Raw genomic sequence first — 22,628 nt, 5'->3', positions numbered from 1 at the left:
AAATTAATCAGAAGACTATTCACTATTATAAAACAAAAGGCTTGATGTATAAATTGTGTGCATAATTACCTTAAATTTAATTAATTATTTCCTTAAGAAGGTGAGTAGTAAGGTTATTATAATATTATATCATAGAACTTGGAATTTTTAATTTAAGTATTTTTACATAAGACCATATCTGAAATATCATGATGTTGACATGTAAGCTGCAACATGTGAATTGAACTCGGTAATGCTATGCAATGCTAATAACTGTATCATAGGTGGTGGCGGTACCTTCCCCTTGTGCGCGGCGAGCGCGGCGTGGTAAGCGGAGTGCGCGTGCGCCAACATCAGCTCCTTGTCCTTGCTGGACCCGCTCTTCCCTGAAACAGAGATACCATTTTAAATGACAGCAATATACTCATTTTTTGTCATCGTATTTTTCAAGATCATCATTATTTGAAGTGACAAATTCTTAATAGATACGTATATAATAAATATTATATATGCACATTTATCAATTTGCCATATTGAGATGATACTGTCACAATCAATTAATTTATACTAATATTATAAAGAGGTAAAATTTGTTTATTTGTTTGTATGTATTAGGTAACCTCTGCAACTAATGATCTAATTGTAAAAAAAAACTGGTAGAAAGCTACATATTTCCTGAGTGCTATAGGGTACACCGTATGAATTGAAAAAATGATAAGATCAGATTACCACTAGCATAGCCTTAATAATAAATATACATACTATATTGACTAATTTGTATTGATAAAAATATGTACAAATCCTATAAAAGCTTCTAACACTGACTGATAACTATATCAAGTATTAGAAGGGTATTGGTAACCAGTATTAATTATTTAAAATCTGGAATTTGATTCTAGTTAGTCATTGTAATCCTATTTTAAGTTAATTCGTAGCCCTATAAAATATGCCAAACCTCAACAGATTTAAATTCTAGGGAATTATACAAGTCATATCATAAAATCAAAATATAACTTATTCAAATAGACTCAGCGCAATTTTAAGTGATCACTTTACAAGATCATATTAAGTTTTAAGTAACAATGAGGCAAGAAACTCAGTAGTTACTCCCACTAAAATTATCAGTAATTTTTATATAATATATACAGTTGTTCATATAAATGTTTCTAATTAAATATAACTGACTGGAAGATTGGGGATGCTGTGGTTTATTCGGTTTGGAATGCAGCGGCTGCTGTGCGAGGTTGTTCAGCGAGGCCAGGCTGGACATTGACTGGGAGGGCATCGTTGAAGGAGATGAGGTCTTCGGGAAACCGTAACTAGCGCCTGTAACAACAAACATTTGTATTATATAACCATTATTTAAAGAACATGGTCTAGGAGGCAAAGTGTTCTTCATACTCCTTTGTAACTACATCCATTCATAGGACAATAGTGTATATTTTGTCATTAGTTAAGACTTATTTTCACATAACAATACATAATATCTTTTCATCGGAATATTTTTTACCAAGAACCAGCCTTTCTTGCCTTACAACTAGATGAAATATCAAACGACTGTATCATTACCATGTAAGTGTTAAAGTTATTCCATAAATAAAATTCTCGTTACATTCATATATAAAGAAAATGTTCTGTCTGTCTATCAAAGTAATAATAACTATTCAACATTTATTTATTTATTTATTTATTTATTTATTTTATTTGGATAACCAACAAAAGAAAACATTGTTACATTCATTTCATTATAAAACTATTAACAATAACTCAAATTTCCTTTTAATTATAGGCTATCACATCATGCAAAATATAATAATTGTAGTGTATCAATATTTAAATTAAAAAACAATAATAATAAATTCAATAAAAATTACAAAATAATCAATAACATTGACATAACTAATAACATTATAACAGAAAATACAATTAAACATTTCAATATAACACAAAGTTTTAAAATATCACAAAATTAAATTAAAAAATATATATATATTTTATTATAGTTATTTTAAAAAAAAATGCATTATGTGTAATACTAAAATCAATCAAGAAGAGAATATATATTATATGTATTTGAATTAGATCAATCCACTTTGACATATTATATGCCATATATTTTTTAAGAAATTATATTATTTAAAGAACGATAACTAGGCTGTTAGTGATAGTAACTACTTACCCCAATCCGCCATATTGGGTTGAGAGCTAGACGTGCTAGTGGCTGGACTCTTATCCTTCGTGGACATGCTGGATGATGTACTGCTTCGACCAGACCTGCTGTATAAACTGAATTTTATGTTTATTTGTTTATTAAGAAATACAAACTGTAAACAATAACTTATCAAAGGTAAAACAACAATTTTAAAATTTATAGTAGAAGCCTGTTTATTTCCCTCTGCTGGGCTAGTCTCTTTTAATGGTTGGGATCTTATTGATAGATAAATTATTTTCTCAGGATGCCTTCCTTAACCGTCGAACACAAGATCAATTATAAAGACAAATTAAGCACGACTACAGTGGTGCTTGCCTGGATTTGAAACTATCCAGTTGAGATTCACGTGTTATAACCACTGGGTCACCGCAGCTTTTAAATTCTTTATAAGCGAATGTACTTCGTCTAAACACACAACTAACATATTGATTGAGACATAGTCCAAAATATTTTTGTATGGTACAATTCACTGTAAATTTTTCTTTAGTCCTCCTGCTGTTGAAAAATACTTGTTTAAGTAATGCTCCTTATTTATATTTTAGTGTTTCAGTTCATAACCTAAATAAAAAGTGTAATGATTAGTTAAAGAAACATTAAATACCTTTCGCTTCTATTTGATTGTTTCGCAGGTTTGGATGGCTGCTTCATACCAGCGCCTGATAGAGCGGATAGGGCCGCATAAGGATCCCCCAAAGGGGGGAAATTCAGTCCCGATGCTTGCAGCCTAGCTAGGTAATCTTGTGCTGCAAGATGCGACGCCATGGACCACCATGCTGCACCTAAAATAATAATTAAATACATTTATACAGTGCTTAAACTTTTTATATATATATTTTTAACCATATCATGTTTTGAAATAAATTAAACTAATTGATAATTCGCAAGCAAATATATAAGGCAACAAGTATTTTATAAATTCGCTACTTATAAAGTAAATGAATACGATATATGTACAACTATGATCTTGCAATATGACCAAAAGTTACCAAAAACTTGTACAAATAATGCCAATACAGTCTTAGTATGCACAGGGCCGGATTTAGAGAATATCAAATGGTCATTTTTTGATATTATTATATAACAAAGAACATCTACAAAGATTTTTCAATTGGTTTAGTATGTTTTTTGCTGAACTGGCTTCTTTATTGCAGACCCTCTAAACCATTAAATCCGGCCCTGATTCTTTTAACCTATCGAAATAGGTAATGCTAAGCTTACTTTAATGTAATACGTGATTAAATTTATAATTAGCTTAGTTACAAACACTTACATCGCACGATTACAGATTAACAAATGTAAGGCCATGACACGTGAGACTTTAGACAATATTTGAACGTCTAATCATAGATTACATGTTGGAGACGACGGATTTTCGTATTTTTTTTAAGTAACACCTCTTTTGTTAGGTTGTAAGGTAAAAGAGTATGCGTGATCGGTCCAGTAACGTCTCACCAAGATTAATAGGACCGTTATTTTTATTGATCAGACTGGCTCTCGGCCATGTGCACCCTAAACATGCCCTTTGCTTACGAAAGTGAACCATAAATGGATTTGCTAACAAATAAAATAAACGAAACGTAACAAAAACGGAACGTAGAATTCGAGTTTACAAGGTACCGTTTGAATTAATTAATGAAATGAATATATCGATATTTAAAGTATCGCAATTCCTTCTCATTATAAATAATATATTTCGATATATATATATAAACACATGTGAAGCAAATAGAGACTTGTTTGATTCATTGTGCTAGTTGGACATAAATTCCTTTTGAAAAATAAATAAATGTTACTTTTACAAGGTTTTTCTTTTTCTGTAACAAAGGCAGTCTTTTTATAATATGTTTTGTAATTCTGTAACATTAAAGATTTTTAAAACTAAGATATTAGATCAATTTTTGCTGTCCACGTTGTACCCAAGACACTATGAAGAATAGGCCTGTTTCTGTCAGAATCAGGTCACATTTCTGCCACGTGTTATATGGTTCTCCGCAATATATTTGTTGTATTAAATGTCTAGTTACTCTACTAGGTAGGGTCTAGCCGCTATGTTTATCTGTCAAATCATTCTTTATGTGAAGACACGGTGACACGTGTTAAGACTTTCTTAAAGATAAGTTTGGCTTTACGTATCTGGAACGAACGCGCATCTGATCCTCCGTATGATCTCTATTTCTTTGTATAGAAAATAAATTTTTGTTCTATATTAATTCGTATTATGTTGCTGCTTTGTGCGTTGCAAGATGATACCGCGCCCTCGGGACACCGACGATGAGTAAGATAAAATTAGGCAATTAGGTTTAAATGAGCTCTTTGGAAACGACCATATATCTGTCAGACATTTGACAATGTATTTGTATTACACACTTGAAATCCAACACTACGTACAAGCCTTAAACGAATATAACCCACGAGGCCGATCGTACACGAGACATTACTTTTTTGGACAACTTTTTGAAAGTGTATAAGGGAGTATGTGGCGCAAATTGCACCGGGATACGGGGGACGTCACGGAATCACTTGGCTATACGACCAGATCATGCTGATCTAATGTCCAGACCAATGCTGAGCTACAGCATCAAAAAATAGACTCGTATAATATGAATCATAACGTAATTGTTAAAAAAAAATGTAGCGTTCAGACTCGATATGTGGTTTTTTTTTTTAATAATAAATAGTAACGTGGACAGATAATTGTTATCTGGTGCCAAACCTTCATAGTTACCACCGATATTCAGATATCATGTATACGTGGAGTGTTCTTAAGTATTTGTAGGATATTCTTGACCTTCTTATAATGAAGTGGCACTTAGCAAGACTTACCAACTTGATGAACTATTAGAAAATGGTCATTCCGCTGATAGACATTAGATTTGTAAGACTTATATGTTCGTTTTATTTCTTCTTACATAGTTGATATGATGTTCTTGTCCAATAGACTGATAGAGATTATATTGCTCAAGTTTGTGCACGGATCCAAGTATCTATTCCCTCACTCAAATAAGTGTTCCTTTCAAATCCAAATCAATGTTGTTTACACCTTTAAAGACGTATCACTTTGTATGTTACCCAAGTCAGATATTAATTTTAAGTGCTTAGTCATAAGTTGATGGTGTAACTTTTCCAATAAATAAATAAATAAGACAGACATCTCGGATTTGTCCAGGCGAATCGACGCAACCGAAATTATCAGGTTCAAGACCATCGGCTTTACGTGGGCTTCGAAGTATGAGAGTACAAGAACTGTTAATTTACAGACTCCGTGACGCTATTGATAATTCCTCAATAGAGAAATCCAATATATTTTACTGTCTTTGCCGGTTTGAACGACGAATACAAATTGGGTCTTTGACTTTATAAGATAACCACAACAACGTAGACAAAGAACGAACAAATCAAATCCGACAATCGTCGATGGTAACCCTCAAAAGTTAAACCCTGATTCATAATCACATAACATAATCAGCCTGTAAATTTCCCACTGCTGGGCTAAGGCCTCCTCTCCCGTTGAGGAGAAGGTATGGAGCATATTCCACCACGCTGCTCCAATGCGGGTTGGTGGAATACACATGTGGCAGAATTTCGTTGAAATTAGACACATGCAGGTTTCCTCACGATGTTTTCCTTCACCGCCGAGCACGAGATGAATTATAAACACAAATTAAGCACATGAAAATTCAGTGGTGCCTGCCTGGGTTTGAACCCGAAATCATCGGTTAAGATGCACGCGTTCTAACCACTGGGCCATCTCGGCTCTGAATGCGCCAGTTTAATTCTAGCCACAAGGGATAACCAAGTAACTCTTTTCGTTATTTAACTCAACTTTGACAGAACTGTGATTCTAGTATCTTTAGTTTGATCAGACGGTATTTGATGGTTTTAATTTCTGGGCCTGGTCATACCTGGTTATTTTATGAGGTAACATCATTCACAATTACATAAATTATAATTTAAAATAAAAAAGTGTTTCTCCCACTTATTTATCTTCTTAATAGCAAGTCGTATTAGTTGAATGTTAAAGGCTAACATAAAAAATACTTTTGGGACTACTTAATCCAATAATTACACATAGATTTATGATATTTTCGGATCACATACATCACTAGATCGCATGTTTGTCGTTTAATTTGTTTATAAATGTCAATTCCTTTTAGGATATATGTAGGCGGACGAGCATATAGGCCGCCTGATGGTAAGAGGTCACCACCGCCCATAGACATTGGCGCTGTAAGAAACATTAACAATTCCTTACATCGCCAATGCACCACCAACCTTGGTATTAAGATGTTATGTCTGTAGTGACACTGACTCACTCACCCATCAAACCAGATCACAATAATACTGAGTATTGCTGTTTGGCGGTAGAATATCTTATGAGTGGTTGTTACCTTTCCAGTTGCACAAAGTCCAAACACCAAGTAAAATTTAGATTATAAAATCGTAATGCATATAAATGTATTAATCGCACAATAATTTCAATTAATGTTTTAAAACGTGTCAACTCCAGATTAGTCAATAACAGATTTTTAACCGCATCGCTTGCATTTTTAAACGTGTGTTTATAAACACAAGTTAAATAATAATAATTTATCTTTTGAATACTTACTCGCAGCGGGATGCAGTCCAAGTGAAGCAGCCTGGTTGGCAGCGACACCGAGCGTGGTTGGTGGGGGGTAGCGCGACCCGAAGCCGAAGAGTGCCGCTTGCGCCTGCGCCTGCGCTTGTGCCTGAGCCGCTGCACCGCCTGCAGCGCCATCTCGACCCCAATACGCTGAAAATTAAAAAATATGTCTTTTATTTTATTTATAGACGGACGACCAAATTACACTTATGTTAGTCAAAACTGACCATAGACATTGGCGCTGTAATAAATTAAGAAATAACCATTTCGTCTGCGTTGCAAAATATTGGATCTAAAATGTTATGTCTCTGTTCCTATTATTACGCAGGCTCTAGCTCACAGCTCTACTATATTTTAATCGATATTTAGTTGTCTTCCAGCAAGTTTAATTCGAACCTTTACTTTTAAAATAGGACTGTTTCCGAAAAAACTAACCTTAAAAATTCCGTTTATGTTAAGATAACGTATAAATTTTACTATATTATATTACTCGTAATTACGTCGCTTCCTGTTTATTTTTTATGTAACTGTTTTGAAAAGCATATTGTCACAATAACATTTTCCTAGTAACCTAGACCTATTAAACTTGACCTGGATATTGACCTAGGCCGAAATCGAATTGAAACTGGAGCATGATAGAAGTAGGTTACTGTCAACTATGTTAATGTTAAAATTTGTTTTAAATTGATACAAATTTAAAGGCTTCCATATTTCCTATATATTAAGTAAATTTTGATTAATATAATACCTGCGTGTTAGGGGGCGGTCATAAGTTTTAGGTATAAAAATTCCTTGGGGTTCAATCTTGCTTCATACAAATTTGGTTCAGTAGTTAAGCCGTCAAAGCCTAACAGATAGACCAGTTTCGTTCGCATTTATAATATTATATATTACCAACATAGAGTTGAATCTGAATTTTACTGATGGAAGGTCTACTGGTCTATATACGAAAAATGAGAATTTTACAAAAGTAATTTTATGTAAAAACTCTGTTTGATTATAATAGAAAATAATTATAACTTTGTCTAATTCTTTTAATGGCTGGTTCGTTTATTGCCCAGATAATATAAGAATTGCAATTTAACGAGGAAATGTTTAATTTGTACACAATTGTACACCTACTTATAACTTTGTCGTACTTATCTATACATATAGTCTTCAATATAAAATAAAAATCTTATGAAATTTAATAATCATAATATATTGAAACCACTGCCCTGTTTCCCATAATAAGCGACACATTTCCACAGATTTGAGAAATTAAGATTGTCATCACTATAATAAAATCGAAGCATTTACGACCTTGAAAATTAATATAAATTAGTAACTACTGATTTTCTTGCCGGTTCTTCTCGGTAGAATATACATTCCGAACCGGTGGTAGGTTTACTTTAAATAGTTTGTTAAATGACGATTCAAAAGTGCTTGTAAAAGCCTACTTGAATAAAGTATATTTTGATTTGATAACGTACATTGCGCCCAAAATAGAATTTCAATCCAAACATATTTGAAAAACCTTCTTTATTGAGCGACATTTCTTTTATTTAGGTCGAAATTAGACCAAGGCATAACTTTAAACAGCCATTATAAACGAAATTGCCACACCAATACAAATGTAAATATTTGTAATAGTCTATATGATCAATCGCACCGGAATACACGAGAATACTAAAACCTAAATATATTATACGATGACTCATCTCATAAGAAATGTATAACAGGATATTACGTTTTAAAGTCCTGGTTTTTTATAGAATTTATATCGGAAACGTAATTCGTGATACAATTATTTATATATTTTAAATCAAAATATACTTTATTCAAGTGGATTTTTGAATGACAATTTTACAGAACTAAAGTAAAGCTACCGGTTCGGAATGTAGATTCTATCGAGAATAACCGGCAAGAAACTCAGTAGTTACTATTGTCTACATGTCCTGACTGACTGATTCATCATCGCCGACCGTAAACTATTAAAGTTAGGGCCATGAAATATGGCGAATAGGATCGTTTTATTGAGTAGACACCCACTAAGGAAGGAATTTTAGAAATTCTACCCCTAAGGGGGTGAAATAAGGGTTGAAAGTTTGTATGGAAGTCAGTTTTCATGTTTCTAATGAACCTTTATATTTTGGGATACTGATTAAAAATGAGTAGATACGTATTTAAGCGTTTCTGGATATTCTACCCCGAGGGGTGAAATACCAATGTTGTATAAAACGAGAATAGTTTTTTATTTTAATGTTATAAATATCATCGCTCGGATCATCCGGCGAGAAACAAACCTTCCCCATGGGTAGGATGAAAGAAGGACCGCATCGCATCCCAATCTGCTGACTTGTAGTGCCACACGCGGCGGCAGCCCACGAAACGAGGTCGTGAGTATCGCGCAACCGGCACTGTACTCCGAACGAGACAGTGGTCCGACGAGACCAGAAGGGGATCGACGATAATCTGATAGTTATCCGGATGGGAAGTCAGCAGAAGGTCCAACAGGGAAAGTGTATGATACTCCACGTCTGGTATTCGCGTTGGCGAGGTGACCAGTTGTGTCAAATCATTTGCTAAAGCGAAGTCGAGAACACCAAGCCATTCGGCATGGTGAGCATTAAAATCGCCAAGAACTACGATCTCTGCGGATGGGATCTGCTGCAGCACGGAATCTATAGCCATTTGGACGTGCTCGACTAGTCGGTCGGTTTCGGCATTACCGCTATGGGACCTATAAAGGCACGCGTAGATTTGCGGATGGTCGTCGCAATCTACACGCAGCCAGATAATCGATGGGTCCTGCCCTTCAAGGCTGCCGAGGCGTTGAGAGCAGATATCATCTCTGACGTAAACGCACACCCCAGCTCGTGGTACAAAGGAATGTTCCAATTTATACCCGGGGTAGGAAAGAAAAGTCATATCGGCAGGAGAGGATATCTGGGTCTCGGTAAGAAAGAGCAAGGCCGGCTTCGCAGTCTCAAGGTGAAAGTGAACGGCGTTCAAGTTGGACTTAAGTCCCCTTATGTTGCAGAAGTCGACAGTGAGGGTGGTAGGGGTTGCCTTATAATGCCTGCTCCGCTTGCCCCGAACAGTGGCGAGCGCAAAATTGCCCCCCTCCCCCCAGAATTCGGAGGGTAGCCTGGGCATCCCTGCTCAGGTGGTGTATGCCCTGAGCATGGATGCCCAGAGAGGGATTCTCCACCGCAGTCGCTGATGGTACCCTCCTGGGGTAATGTAACCGAATTCTGCACAACCATCATGTTTGGGGGGGGGTATCGGGCCTCCGAGACTCTCACATACCAGATGAAACGCGGTACATAGCTACCACTTTACGCCGGTTTTAAGTGAGAGAGTGGTACTTCCCCGGCGTGCCGGCCCATTCGGGTGCAACCCGAAGGTATACAGTGCGGCACTACCACTTAAAATAAGTTTGAAGTGGTAGTTTTAAGTGATAGTGATATTTTAAGTTAATCTGTAAATATATTCAACTACCACGCGAGCAAAGCCGGGCAACGGCTACTATTATTTAAAATAGGTAGACAGATTGGGAAATACATAGGCGGGCATAATGTACAGTCACTCATACACAATGTAAGATATATTAACCATTCCATACATGAATAATGCACTACCAACTTTGAGAATTAAGATATCCCTTGGGTCTTTAGTGACTGATAAATTATTAACACAAATTGAGAACATATAAACACCACAATTTACTGAACCCTTGTTCAGTTAAAATCCAAGGGGTCGATCACCGGTTTTTAAATTAGAAATGCAATCTTCCATTTTTTAGAAAATTGACATTGTCCACGTGAATAACGTTAGAACGGTGGTAAATGTTTCTTACAGTGGATAAGACTTAAGGCCAACGTGATCAATTACTTTGAATTAGGCAAACGCTATACACATTACTGCGGACATATTTATCAGAAATAAAAATATAAATTCTTAGTAGGCTCATGATAATTTACAACTAGATAACAGTACTTAATCGCTTTGACAATGTCATTGACGTCAGACAAAAGTGTCTTAACATCACTTGGGTAAACTATTGCTATTTTCAATCAAGTCAGGCCACAATTCCTTGAGACGCTTCTACACCTAGTCGACACTGTATAAAAAAAACTCAACGTAATTTCTGATATTAAAAAAAATATATGTAAATGGATTCCGATGGAATTGGTTTAAATTCGATATCACCATTTGATATCGAGATAACGGGCTAAAGAAACTCAACATTCGTTACACCTTCACACGTATTAAATACACACACACACATCTGAAAACATAGCATTGAACTGTTAAACCTTGGCCTTGGAATTTCTAAACGGAATTAAAAAAAAACAAAGTCTATTAATCTAAATTAAGGTTAATCAGTGTGAACATTTGAATTTTAGCATATTTTAAATATCGAATTCATTATTTCCTAGCTGCCTGTCTCGACTTCACACACGTTAATACAAAGTTACCCCCCCCTAACCCTTTGTTCCAAATTTCGGCTTTCCAAATTCAGTAGTTTTGGTTGTAAGTTGATAGTTAAGACATACGATTTTATTATAATAATTATTATATTACGACCAAAAGAACATCGTTTTATTAAACGTATAGTTAAAGTTGAGGCTCGTGACTTAATTGTATATTTCAATTATGTCCTCAACGAATCCTGCGACGACAGCTAAAGAGATTAAAGTGGCCAAGTATTGTATATATTCATAGGCGCACTCCGTGTTCCCTAAATTCGCTAAATAAGTCCGATAGGACGGAAATTTGAATCGAAGGAGCGACAGTTTATTAATAGTTTCCTTGACTACCAAACATATTGTTACTTAAAATTTTAAATATATATATATTGTTAACCCGGATTTGATCCTATATTTTATACTTCTATACTAGAATACTCGTAAATGGATAGTAGGTTCATCAGTTAAACATGTCTATTCAAATAAAACTGATTAATTTTTAAATATTTGTTATTGCTTATGATTTTGTAATAACATTACTCATAAAAGATTGAATTTTTAAAAATCTTTTCTCAGAAAGCCTTGAGTGCGAATTGCACTTAACCTCAAATATTTTATCTTCTTGTGTGTATTGTTTAAGTCAACATACAAACATTATATATGTAATATATTGAAATGACTGAAATGAGTTAAATATAAGATATGTATATACATACATATATTCAAAACATAGTTTGTTCACAAACAGAGGTTGTTGTCAGAAAATTTCATAAATGTTGTCAAAATATAAATTCTGACAATATCTCATCGTAATGGTTACGTATAATCCGTGACTACTAGGGTATCAGAAGTTATTAATAAGTATTCAAAAAGCAAACTTTTCTACATATATATCAGGTTATAGCAACATGAATCAGCCTACTATTTTCGTAAAAAATAGTAATATAATTCCGAGTGTTACTCTTAACAAGCATATTATTAGATTCCCTAATAATTCAAGTTTATTTTAACAAAAACTACACACAATACCAAATTATTAAAATCAACCTTATTGCAATCGTTATAACAGTCAAATGAAACGAATAAGTTAATTTGTTCGCAATGCAATAGACGCGAGGGCAGTGACCTCGCAGCGAGTTTACGTTTTATGGTGTAAAGTAAATCATTAACAACACGGCTTTATTTTGTTAGACATAAGGTTGAAAATCCAACGATGATGATTCTAACACGGTATAAGCCGTATATCGTGTAAGAGATATAATGATTGAACCGTATTACCTTTTATTAAGGACTAAAATAGGTCATGATCGTTGTTTAAGAGACAGGCTTTGAGCACCCATGGTTGGTTAGTTTATTGCATTATTGTCTTTATTACGAATGAGTTAAGACTTAAAGTCTAATGTTTTGTTTTTATTGAAACAACGAGATTGTAAGGAAGAAATGTTGACAAGACGGAAAGGCATGCTATGGGTTTACTTTTAACTGTAATTTGTGACGTGGCGGATGTGCATTGAAACAGAGCAATGATTTTAAATAGAACTAACGATATTATGAAATATATACGATAACATAAATAAAGGATAATTACGTACAAAAGAGTAATTACTGAGTATCTTAAAGGTTCTTTTTAGAATATACATTTCGAACCGATTGTAGCTTTACGTGGGTCTGGTCTTATGATATATAGAGTTTAAGCCTAGTGAAGCTTGCGATGCTTAGCTTAGCGAGGCGTTCTCGAAAAAATCGTAGGCATCAGTTGGTCATAAGTATACACATTAATCAAATTAGTATGACTTTTGGCGAGGGTCAAGCGTCGCTGTCACACACACCAAGACAATCTGGCGAGTTTGTATTAGATCCTTTGGAGTACGATACTCTTATCCAGTTATATAAATGATCCAAGATTTTAGCAGTACTTTTAAGAATACCTGAATACAGTTTATCATGATCTATAAATAAATAGTCAAAAACAACAAACGTCTGTACCTTCTCTCTGACAATTAATTTTGTTTTTGTTTGGTACCTCGCTCGGGTTTTAGTGTTTGGGCGTCAACTGTTGGGCCCATGTCTTGCCTTGGAGTTCAAACTTACTTTATACAAAATTTCATCAAATTCGGTTCAGTGGTTTGGACGTGAAAGAGACGCAGACACAGACACAGACAGAGTTACTTTCGCATTTATTTATATATATTTTATATATTAGTTTAGATGTTATAAATAATCGATAATGTAGCGTGTAGTGTTGTGTCACACTTCTCAACTTGTTTCCTACTTTTAATCAATAATTTGTGAATATGTCGATAATGTTTCGAAGATTAATATATCCTTACTAATATTATGAAGGCGAAAGATTGTATGTTTGTTACCCTTTCACGCAAAAACTACTGAACGGATTTTAATGAAACTTTGATAAGTAACACATAGTCTATAATATGACAACCAATCCTTAAAATGCGAGCGAAACCGGTGGTGAAACTAGTAAATAAATAAATAAGCCAAGAAAAAGAGTCAAAATATGAAAAATCATATAATTAGGTTTTTCGCAAATTTTCTATAATGGCTATAGTCGTTTTTTTACACTCACCGTACACTTGTTTTTATTGAAACCTTCTCGCTTAGCATGTTTCAATCGTATATACGACTATATCCCTATCTATATATATATAGACTTAATCCCTGATATCAAGATAATTATACACATTTGACAAATTTCATCATCTTTAAGTGTATTATGAGTAACTTTAACATATATACACTCATAAACGGTTTTTTTTCAAATTTATTTATTTATAGCAGAATATGCAAATTTGTGTTACTCTATGGTAAAGCTTTTTGCGTGTGTTGTTTGCGCTTATACAACACACACGCATAATTTCTTCTACCGCTAAACAGTTATACTAATTCTTGTGTTGCGTTGAAAGGTGAGTGAGCCAGTGAAATAAACAGGCAGAAGATACACCTGAAGTTTTCATGTTTGGTGGCGCATTGGTGATGTATTGAATGGTTATAAATTCTTACGCCATTATCTTTGAGCGGTCATATTACCATCAGCTAACCCATTTGTGAGTGTTACTATTTTAAATTAAAATGCCATTGGTTATATTGATAAACTGTTGTCAATTATGGAATTTAATATTATGTTTCTTGGACATATTAGACTGGTTTAATTTACAAAACGTATACACAGTAAAGTAAAGTATTCATGTTTTATTGTTCTCCTCTCCTTAATGGCGATCAAATCTCTTGTTTGTGAGACGTATTTGGGCAATGACGACGTTATATGAAAGTAACACGCAGGGAAAATGTTCGATGTGTATTGATGTTTCGTAATAGAACAACTGTTGCTGTCGCTCTGACAATCTTGTCAAAATCAGATAAATTATTGGAGACAAATATGACTTCCTCTTTACCTTAGTCAAAACAATTTATATATAGAAATATATGTCTGTTTACGTTCGTATTTAATGCGTTTACGCATCGTTCACGCGATTGAGTTTTAAACTTTCTAATTATCGTTGGAGTGGCGTGACGGTTTCTGGCGTAGACCATTAACGTTAAATAGCTGCCGCGCGAATTTTTTCGACCCGTATTAAGCGTAGAATATTTTTGGGGCACATAGTACTGAAAGTGATTTCTTTGATGGGATGAAAACGTTTCTTGGTCAAACAAAATAAAAGGTAATAAGTAAAGCATGTAATAATTTAAATGACGGTAATTTAGTTCCATTAAAGTAAAGATTCTCACCTCCAAAGAGCCCCGCTGGGTCGAGCAGACCATCTGGCGGCGGCTTAGCAGCCGCGTCGCCTTCTCCGTTCTCCTTGTCCATACCACGCCTGGAATATACAAAATATCATATTAATGTTTATAATTATACGTAAAACGAGTGTAAGAAAACAAAAAAAAATGTAGTACTCCTGTTTTATTGTTTTTTGAATACGAATAATTTATTTAAAAATATATCGTGTTTAATATTTATTAAACCAAGTGTTAGGAATCTGTTTAAATTGATTACTAAAGAGAAAGAAACAAAAATAAAAACTTATAAGATGAGCTCAGGTTGAACTAGCATATAGGAGGAGCTCTGGAAGCTTTTGAAGACGTCGGAATTCGCCTTGATGTAAATAAAAATACATATAAATATCCATTGTCGATGTCTAAATTTTAATTTATACATATAATAAAATTGGAGTATCTGTTTGTAATATTAAAATAACCGCTTTTTACTAAATGTATATGTATATAGGTATATGTATACACGATACATAAACCGAAATAACAATTCGTCAATTTTTGGCGGTCTGTTTGTTCCGGCTAATCTCTGGAACAGCTGGACCGATTTTGACGGGACTTTCACTGGCAGCTACCTGATGTAATAAGGAGTAACTAAGGCTACAACAGTGACATTTTTTTACATTCAAATGCGCACGAAGTTGCGGACACAGCTAATCTTACATATAATTTATTCAAATGCAATATCATGAGTTACATTTAATGCAGATTCTACCGAGAACAACTGTAAATAATTTCAGTTTTATCACCAATAATATACATATAAAAGTAACAGCTTATAAATATCCCACCGCTGGGCTAAGGCCTCCTCTCCCTTTGACGAGGTTTGAAGCTTATTCCACCACGCTGCTCAAACGCAAGTTGGCATTTATAACATTAATTCAATGAAATTATACATGTGCAGGTTTCCTGATGATGTTTTCTTTCATTGCCGAGTACGAGAATAATGATGAATTGTGCTTGTCTGGGTTTGAACCCGCGTTCATCGGTTAGGATGCACGCGTTCTAGCCTGCATCATCTTGGCTCCATAACATACATATATAAAATAGAATGTATCTATCTTGTACGTAAACCAAAGACTACAACAATAGCTGCAAACTTATATATTATTCGATATTAAAACTCAATTACATGACATGAATGACATGACGTTTACCGGCGCGTTCAATAAGTGTGTTCCAAAAAAATATTTTACTGATGCAATATCCACAATAAATAATAAACCGTATTATAAATTAATAACCGAGCCGAGATGGCCCAGTGGTTAGAACGCGTGCATCTTAACCGATGATTGCGGGTTCAAACCCAGGCAAGCACCAATGAATGTTCATGTGCTTAATTTGTGTTTATAATTCATCTCGTGCTCGGCGGTGAAGGAAAACATCGTGAGGAAACCTGCACGTGTCTAATTTCAACGAAATTCTACCACATGTGTATTCCACCTACCCACATTGGAGCAGCGTGGTGGAATATGCTCCAAACCTTCTCCTCAAAGGGAGAGGACGCCTTAGTCCAGCAGTGTGAAATTTACAGGCTGTTAATGTAAAAAAAAATGTTAATGTAAACCGTATTTGTTTAGTTCTATTCATTTTACCCGAGCGAAGCCGGGTTTTCGTCTAGTTTATTTATAAATTTATGCACGATACGCTATTTTGATACGTATGTCATTTAAATTTCATTATTATTGTATTCAATGTTGCATATCACTTTCTGACATTTCACGAGCGCGTTCTGCGATGATTATCGATTTTATTCTCACAGAATAGCTCTACGGGTGACATATAGCACGTAACAGCTGTTCTCACTCAAATTCACGACTTAGCTGTGTGTTAATAAGTCATTTATAATTGTAATAAATCAATTTAGATCCTAATCAACACGTAATGTACATAACGTATCCGTCTATATTAAATTGTTTTCCTTCTTGTGTCCGCTGGAGGAAACTCTTCAAGGAATAGTTTTTTTTTTTTCTGATACGTAATATAATGTATTCAATAAATAAGTAAAACTTACACCAAACGATGCAACGCCTTTCGTTGGAGGTTTTAGTGTATAATATATTTATTTAAATAATAATTATTAACATTATAATAACGCTTTAAATTTAGAAATCAATTTTCAAAATTTAAGGCGTTACAGTTCAAAAAACAAGCAGATCGTTTAAAAATAAGAAGTACAGAGATGAAAATTTATTGCTTGTCTCTGGGTTTGAACTTGCAAACATGGATTAAGATGCACACTTCTTACCCACTGAGCCATCTAGGCTTTTTCTTGTTTTAAATATTTATCTATTATTATTTGTTAATAGATGTCGCCCGCGGCTTCGCGTTTAAGGCTGTTGGTTGTCATGTGTTGAGCAAAAAAAGTAGCCTATGTCCTTCCTTGGAGTTCAAGTTTGCTTCAGACTAAATTTCATCAAATTCGGTTCATTGGTTTGGCAGTGAAAGAGCGACAGACAGACAGAAAGACAGAGTTACTTTCTTCACATTTATAATATTAAGATAGTATAGTACTAGTATAGAAGTAAAGATTGTTATTTTATTTGCCCAGAGGATCGATAGAGGAGTATTCTTGCTACCATTGCACGCAGTCATGATTTGTACAATTATTATTTTGAAAATTTATACATATATAATGAAGATCATGATATTAATAATTCTTATGTAAATAAATATATGAAAGTTATCTATTTCTATTTTAATAATATCTAAGCAACCTTTCGACTAGTTCATTGGCTATTAACGTATTTGTATTTTTACTTCCTTTAGAGTTCAAGATGCGTGGGTTACATTAGCTTCTGATATTGAACAAGTTTAAGAGTCACTCGCGATAGATAGCAAAGTAAAAACTACAGTAAGTTAACAGTCTATAAATATACTGCTGGGCCACGGTTTACTTTGAAGCGGAGCTTAGTCCACCATGGTACTCCAAAACAGGTTGATGGACATGAGTGTTTGCCACAAGGTTATCTCGCCCTTTTTAGTATATTATACTTTTGACTGTCATGTCAATAGTTTAAATTGAAAACAGATGAAGGTAAAGCGCAATTACTTATCCGAAACGAGCAGTATCTTTTGGTATGTATATTTTCGTTTAATAGTTCTCTCTTAAAGACATTATAAAAAGACATCTGTTCGTTTATTAGTATCCATTGTAGATAAAATACATTAAAAGTAATTGCGAAATATATTATATAACAAGCAGCAATAGCTAATAATAAAACATCCAAAACGCGCTCCACCACCGGTATGAAGTTTATGTATATGGGTTTACTATTTTTTTTAATTAGGTATTTAAAAAAAGCCATGTTAATTAATAATACAGTTTATAACCCCCCATTTAAAGAAATTACTATTATTCCTATTTACCCCTCCAATTAAGCTTTAAGCTCGTGCCAAGAGTGGGGATGAGAATAGCTAAAGGGGTCAGAATCGAACCTGCGACTTTTACATCGATAGGCGGCCTGTAAACCATTGCGCTATCGATGCTTTAAAAATTGTAACGCGAAGTTTATATTCGCAAAAATAATTCATATTCATTGAACGAGTAGTTCGCTTCTATAAATAATAAAATCTTTGATACTTTTAACTTTTCCAATTTATAACTCACATGTTAAAAATACATAAACAAATGCGTATTTACTGCACAAATGATTAATAGGATAAGTGAACGTTGTCTTGTAATCTGCAATCGGTTTGGAATATAGATCTTACCAAGTATATTACATTACATTACATTAACAGCCTGTAAATTCCCCTCCTCCTCTCCCTTTGAGGAGAAGGTTTGGTGCGGGTTGGTGGATTCACTTGTGGCAGAATTTCGTTGAATTTAGACACATACAGGTTTCCTCACGATGTTTTCCTTCATCGGCGAGCACGAGATTAATTATAAACGCAAATTAAGCACATGAAAATTCAGTGGTGCTCGTCTGACTTTGAACCCGCAATCATCGGTTAGGATGCACGCGTTATAACCACAGTAATAATAAGCATATATTAAACACAGCACATTTGTCTATGTATAAGATTGAATAGCGCGTTATGAAACAGTATAAAATACATAAACACGTAATGTTATGAATATTATACTAAAAACGACAGTCAAAGAAACGCCCACTTGATCATACACTCAACGCCATACCAAATTTGGAAGTGATTAGACAAGTTTCCAAACACGACATCGACTGAACAGAAACACGACTAAGATAAAATCTCTTTAAGAATAAGAAGCGAGTCAAACGAGAGGGAATATAGATTTTTTTCTTAAGACATAAAAAGAATAATTTTACTGTCTATGTCAATATTATAAATGCGAAACTCCGTCTGTCTGTCTGTTAGTCTTTTGCGGCCAAACCACTGAACCGAACTTTATGTAATTTGGTATGAAGCTTGAACTCCAAGAAAGAACATAGGATACGTTTTATGCCGAGGACCTGACGATCAACCCTTTAAATGTGAGCGAAGCTGCTTGCTATCTCTAGTATGTAATATTTAATCGTGGTAGAGGTATTGTACGCGTCTGACTTTTTCTTATATCTGGGTGGGTACTACCTATTTATTATTCTATCGTCAGTGTGACCGAATGAAATTATAGATAAGGGTTCTAAGATCGATGTAAGAGGTTAATTATTTCAATGCCAGTTTATATACAAAGGCAAAATTAACGGTGTTTTTATTTATTTGAGAATATAAAACCTATTTAGAAACAATGTACTTTCCTGAATACATTTAACTTAACACGAACTATACGTGGCTTTTCTTACTAACTCAAAGTTCATAACAGTTGTATAGCCAATTCCAACCAATCAAATCAACATTTGACATGAAATTGACGCGATGTCATTGGTCGAGAGCTTGAATAATCTATTATTATTTTTTTAATTTGGTTTTTATTTGTGCCGTAAGGGCAAAGATTATTTCGCCAATATCACGAGCGAAATTATCTATGATATTTTTTATGGATTTGCGAAAAAATGGTGTTTTGTTTTTCGACGTTGTTAATATCTAAAATACGGCTATTCTGTAAAATCTCACTTCGTATCTCACTCAAAATGTTGCAAAGCGACTCAAACGATACGCTATTTTGGGGCGTGTATCAAAATATTAATTACTGGCTGTCGCCCAAGACATCGCTCTTGTTTTAGGGGGTTGGTCTTCAAGTGTTAGGTTAGGTTAGGTAAAAAGTACACTCCTTCCTTCGAGTTCAAACTTACTTCATAACATATTTCATTTAATTCGGTAAATAAACAGATATTAATTTTGCATTAATAATATTATTATAGATTACAGTCAATGTCGCATATTACTTTCTGACATTTAACAATCGTGTTCTGCGGTGAGTTTCGAATTTGTTATTACAGAATAGCTATACAATGGATGTTGTATTACTCATACAGAGTAATTCTGTCTGTTGATATTGAAACTTACATACATCGCGAGCTGAAATCTTAAAATATGTTTTAAATTAATCTCGTTCTAGACGATGAAGAAAAACAACGCGAGTCAACCAATCCACATATATTTAATAGGAGAATGAGGTATGTATCCAGCAGTGCGATATTTACGTATTGTTACTTTAAAACTAAGTATCTCGTATTAATAGTTCCGTAAGGTCCTGATTAAAGCTCACATTCTGTCATGTACATAATACCTTCTTAAATAAAAGTGATTCCTAAATTAAATACGAAATATACAGTACTTAACTATATTATACACAAAAAAGAAATAATATAGAATTATTTATAAAACAGCAGATACCAAGACAGATAAAATCACGAATAAAACAAAATCGATTTTTAATATCGACAATATGACTCCGGACAATCACTCGATACGCGAAATAAATGACTAAGTATTAACAAATGTAAAGACATCCGAGATCTGAGTGACCGGCGGGTTGATGACCCCTCATTGTCTCAGCTTTTACCCGCTCAGAGAAACCGAGGCACCGTGAGAACGATATTGGAACAAACGTAGCCGTTTAGGAAGTACTCGCTAGTCACTATTCATACTAAGAACTCCCTAAACGTTTATGAGCGCCTGGTACTTTTAGTTGGTAGACTTGTTTGAATTTCGTATTTGTCTATTTGTTTGTTTTTTTTTTGTGTGTGTTCAAATATAATTAATATATTTTATTCTAATTAATATTGATAGTTGATATAATACATTTATAAACATTTACTAAATAGTTTGTTAATTTTCTTTATTCCTAATTCTGTGTATATTTAATGGTTCTGAAAAATAAGTATATTTTTAGGAGTTACATACAAATAGGTTAGGTTAAGACTCTGTACATCTCTTTATGGCTGGTTAAAATATCGTACCAAGACATCATTTTTTTTCTTTGACTTATTTTTAATGTACTGTCTGTTTTTAAGTTATTTTAATGCACAGACAATAAATACAATGTACGAGAGACTGAAATATTACTGCGATCAATAATAAAAAAGTACGTTTATCTGCTATAAACACTATTAAAATCAGTTCTTCTTTAAAGTCGTAAAGACTTAAGGCGCCATGGTTATTTAAAAATTATAGATTTATTATGGCGGGGAAGCGTCGTGCGTTCGAATAAATATAAAATAAAAATGTTAAGTACGAATTAATTCGATTTATTATACGCAATTTAAACTCTATTCTAAATAAGTGTCAAGCAAAATCCGCTTACAAAATTAGCTGAGCTCAGGATCGATATATATACAGCTTTGCGTACTACTAATAAACATAAATATTTAAAATAAGAATCTTTACTTAACGTACGAATATTATTTGTCTTGCTTAATATTTAATTTACCCGCTTTTTTTTATTTCGTTCAATGTTCACTCACCAATGCGCGAAACGTGGAGGGCCACGTTAAATGATCGTGCATTAACAAATATAATCCAATTACTTTTTTTGCTTAATTCTTACATTAGTCATAACAAACGCCAAGACATCATGTGAGACCTTCACTCAACTAATGCACGCAGATAATTTATCGTGTAGGAGCGTAATTATTTGACAGAAAATTACGTAAACACTTTTAGATTTGAGCCTAGGACTTTGGTATCTGCAAGCCTTACGCCCAGCCATTTGACCATAGAGGCAATCCTATTTATAGCACACAAATCGTCACATCAAATTTACCCCCTCGAGGGGCGAATTAAAAAAATAGCCTAGTATTATATCTAAATCAGTTGAGCGGTTTTAACGTGATACGGATACCTATATAATTTTAGTACTAATAGTTTGATCCGTACTACTAATTGTGACGATGGAAGATTATTTAGATTTTTAAAGGCAAAAACATAATAGCTATCTAGTTATCAACATAATGACCAGTATACGGAATGAGTAATGAGTCAATTTCTGGTCATATACCACAAACCATCTTAGCTTTCACATCTCATTATAGTTTAAAACATCCATACAAAATGACAAATTGAAGTAGAAAATAAAGCTTAAAGAAATATAAATTAAACTTGAGCGTATAAGTTGGCAAGCGATCTGAAAGTCGCAGATTCAATTCCGACCCTCTCCATCTTTCTTATATGAAATTTGACTTTTTCAGACCAGACCATTTATTTAGTTAGA

At 33.9% G+C, this 22,628-nt stretch overlaps 1 protein-coding gene across 16 annotated transcripts in view; it reads right to left on the bottom strand.

The window, feature by feature from the left end:
• The window catches only part of LOC113391920 (bromodomain adjacent to zinc finger domain protein 2B), a 101,257-nt gene that overhangs the window by 29,772 nt on the left and 48,857 nt on the right, over positions 1-22,628 (bottom strand). For 11 of the 16 annotated variants that reach the window (XM_064219471.1, XM_026628056.2, XM_064219475.1 and 8 more), the window contains exons 3-8: positions 15,011-15,099; positions 6,798-6,962; positions 2,793-2,970; positions 2,159-2,265; positions 1,165-1,305; positions 277-365 (exon numbers count right to left, since the gene is read on the bottom strand). In XM_064219471.1, coding sequence (XP_064075541.1) covers positions 277-365; positions 1,165-1,305; positions 2,159-2,265; positions 2,793-2,970; positions 6,798-6,962; positions 15,011-15,092 — 762 coding nt within the window. In that variant the 5' untranslated portion in view covers positions 15,093-15,099. The remainder of the gene's footprint in view (positions 1-276; positions 366-1,164; positions 1,306-2,158; positions 2,266-2,792; positions 2,971-6,797; positions 6,963-15,010; positions 15,100-22,628) is intronic. The other 5 variants (XM_064219476.1, XM_064219484.1, XM_064219480.1 and 2 more) reach the window with 2 other exon arrangements.

This window comes from Vanessa tameamea, chromosome 28 (assembly GCF_037043105.1).
Source record: "Vanessa tameamea isolate UH-Manoa-2023 chromosome 28, ilVanTame1 primary haplotype, whole genome shotgun sequence".
In the NCBI taxonomy this organism is placed as follows: domain Eukaryota; kingdom Metazoa; phylum Arthropoda; class Insecta; order Lepidoptera; family Nymphalidae; genus Vanessa; species Vanessa tameamea.
This window is presented reverse-complemented; position numbering and strand designations above follow the sequence as displayed.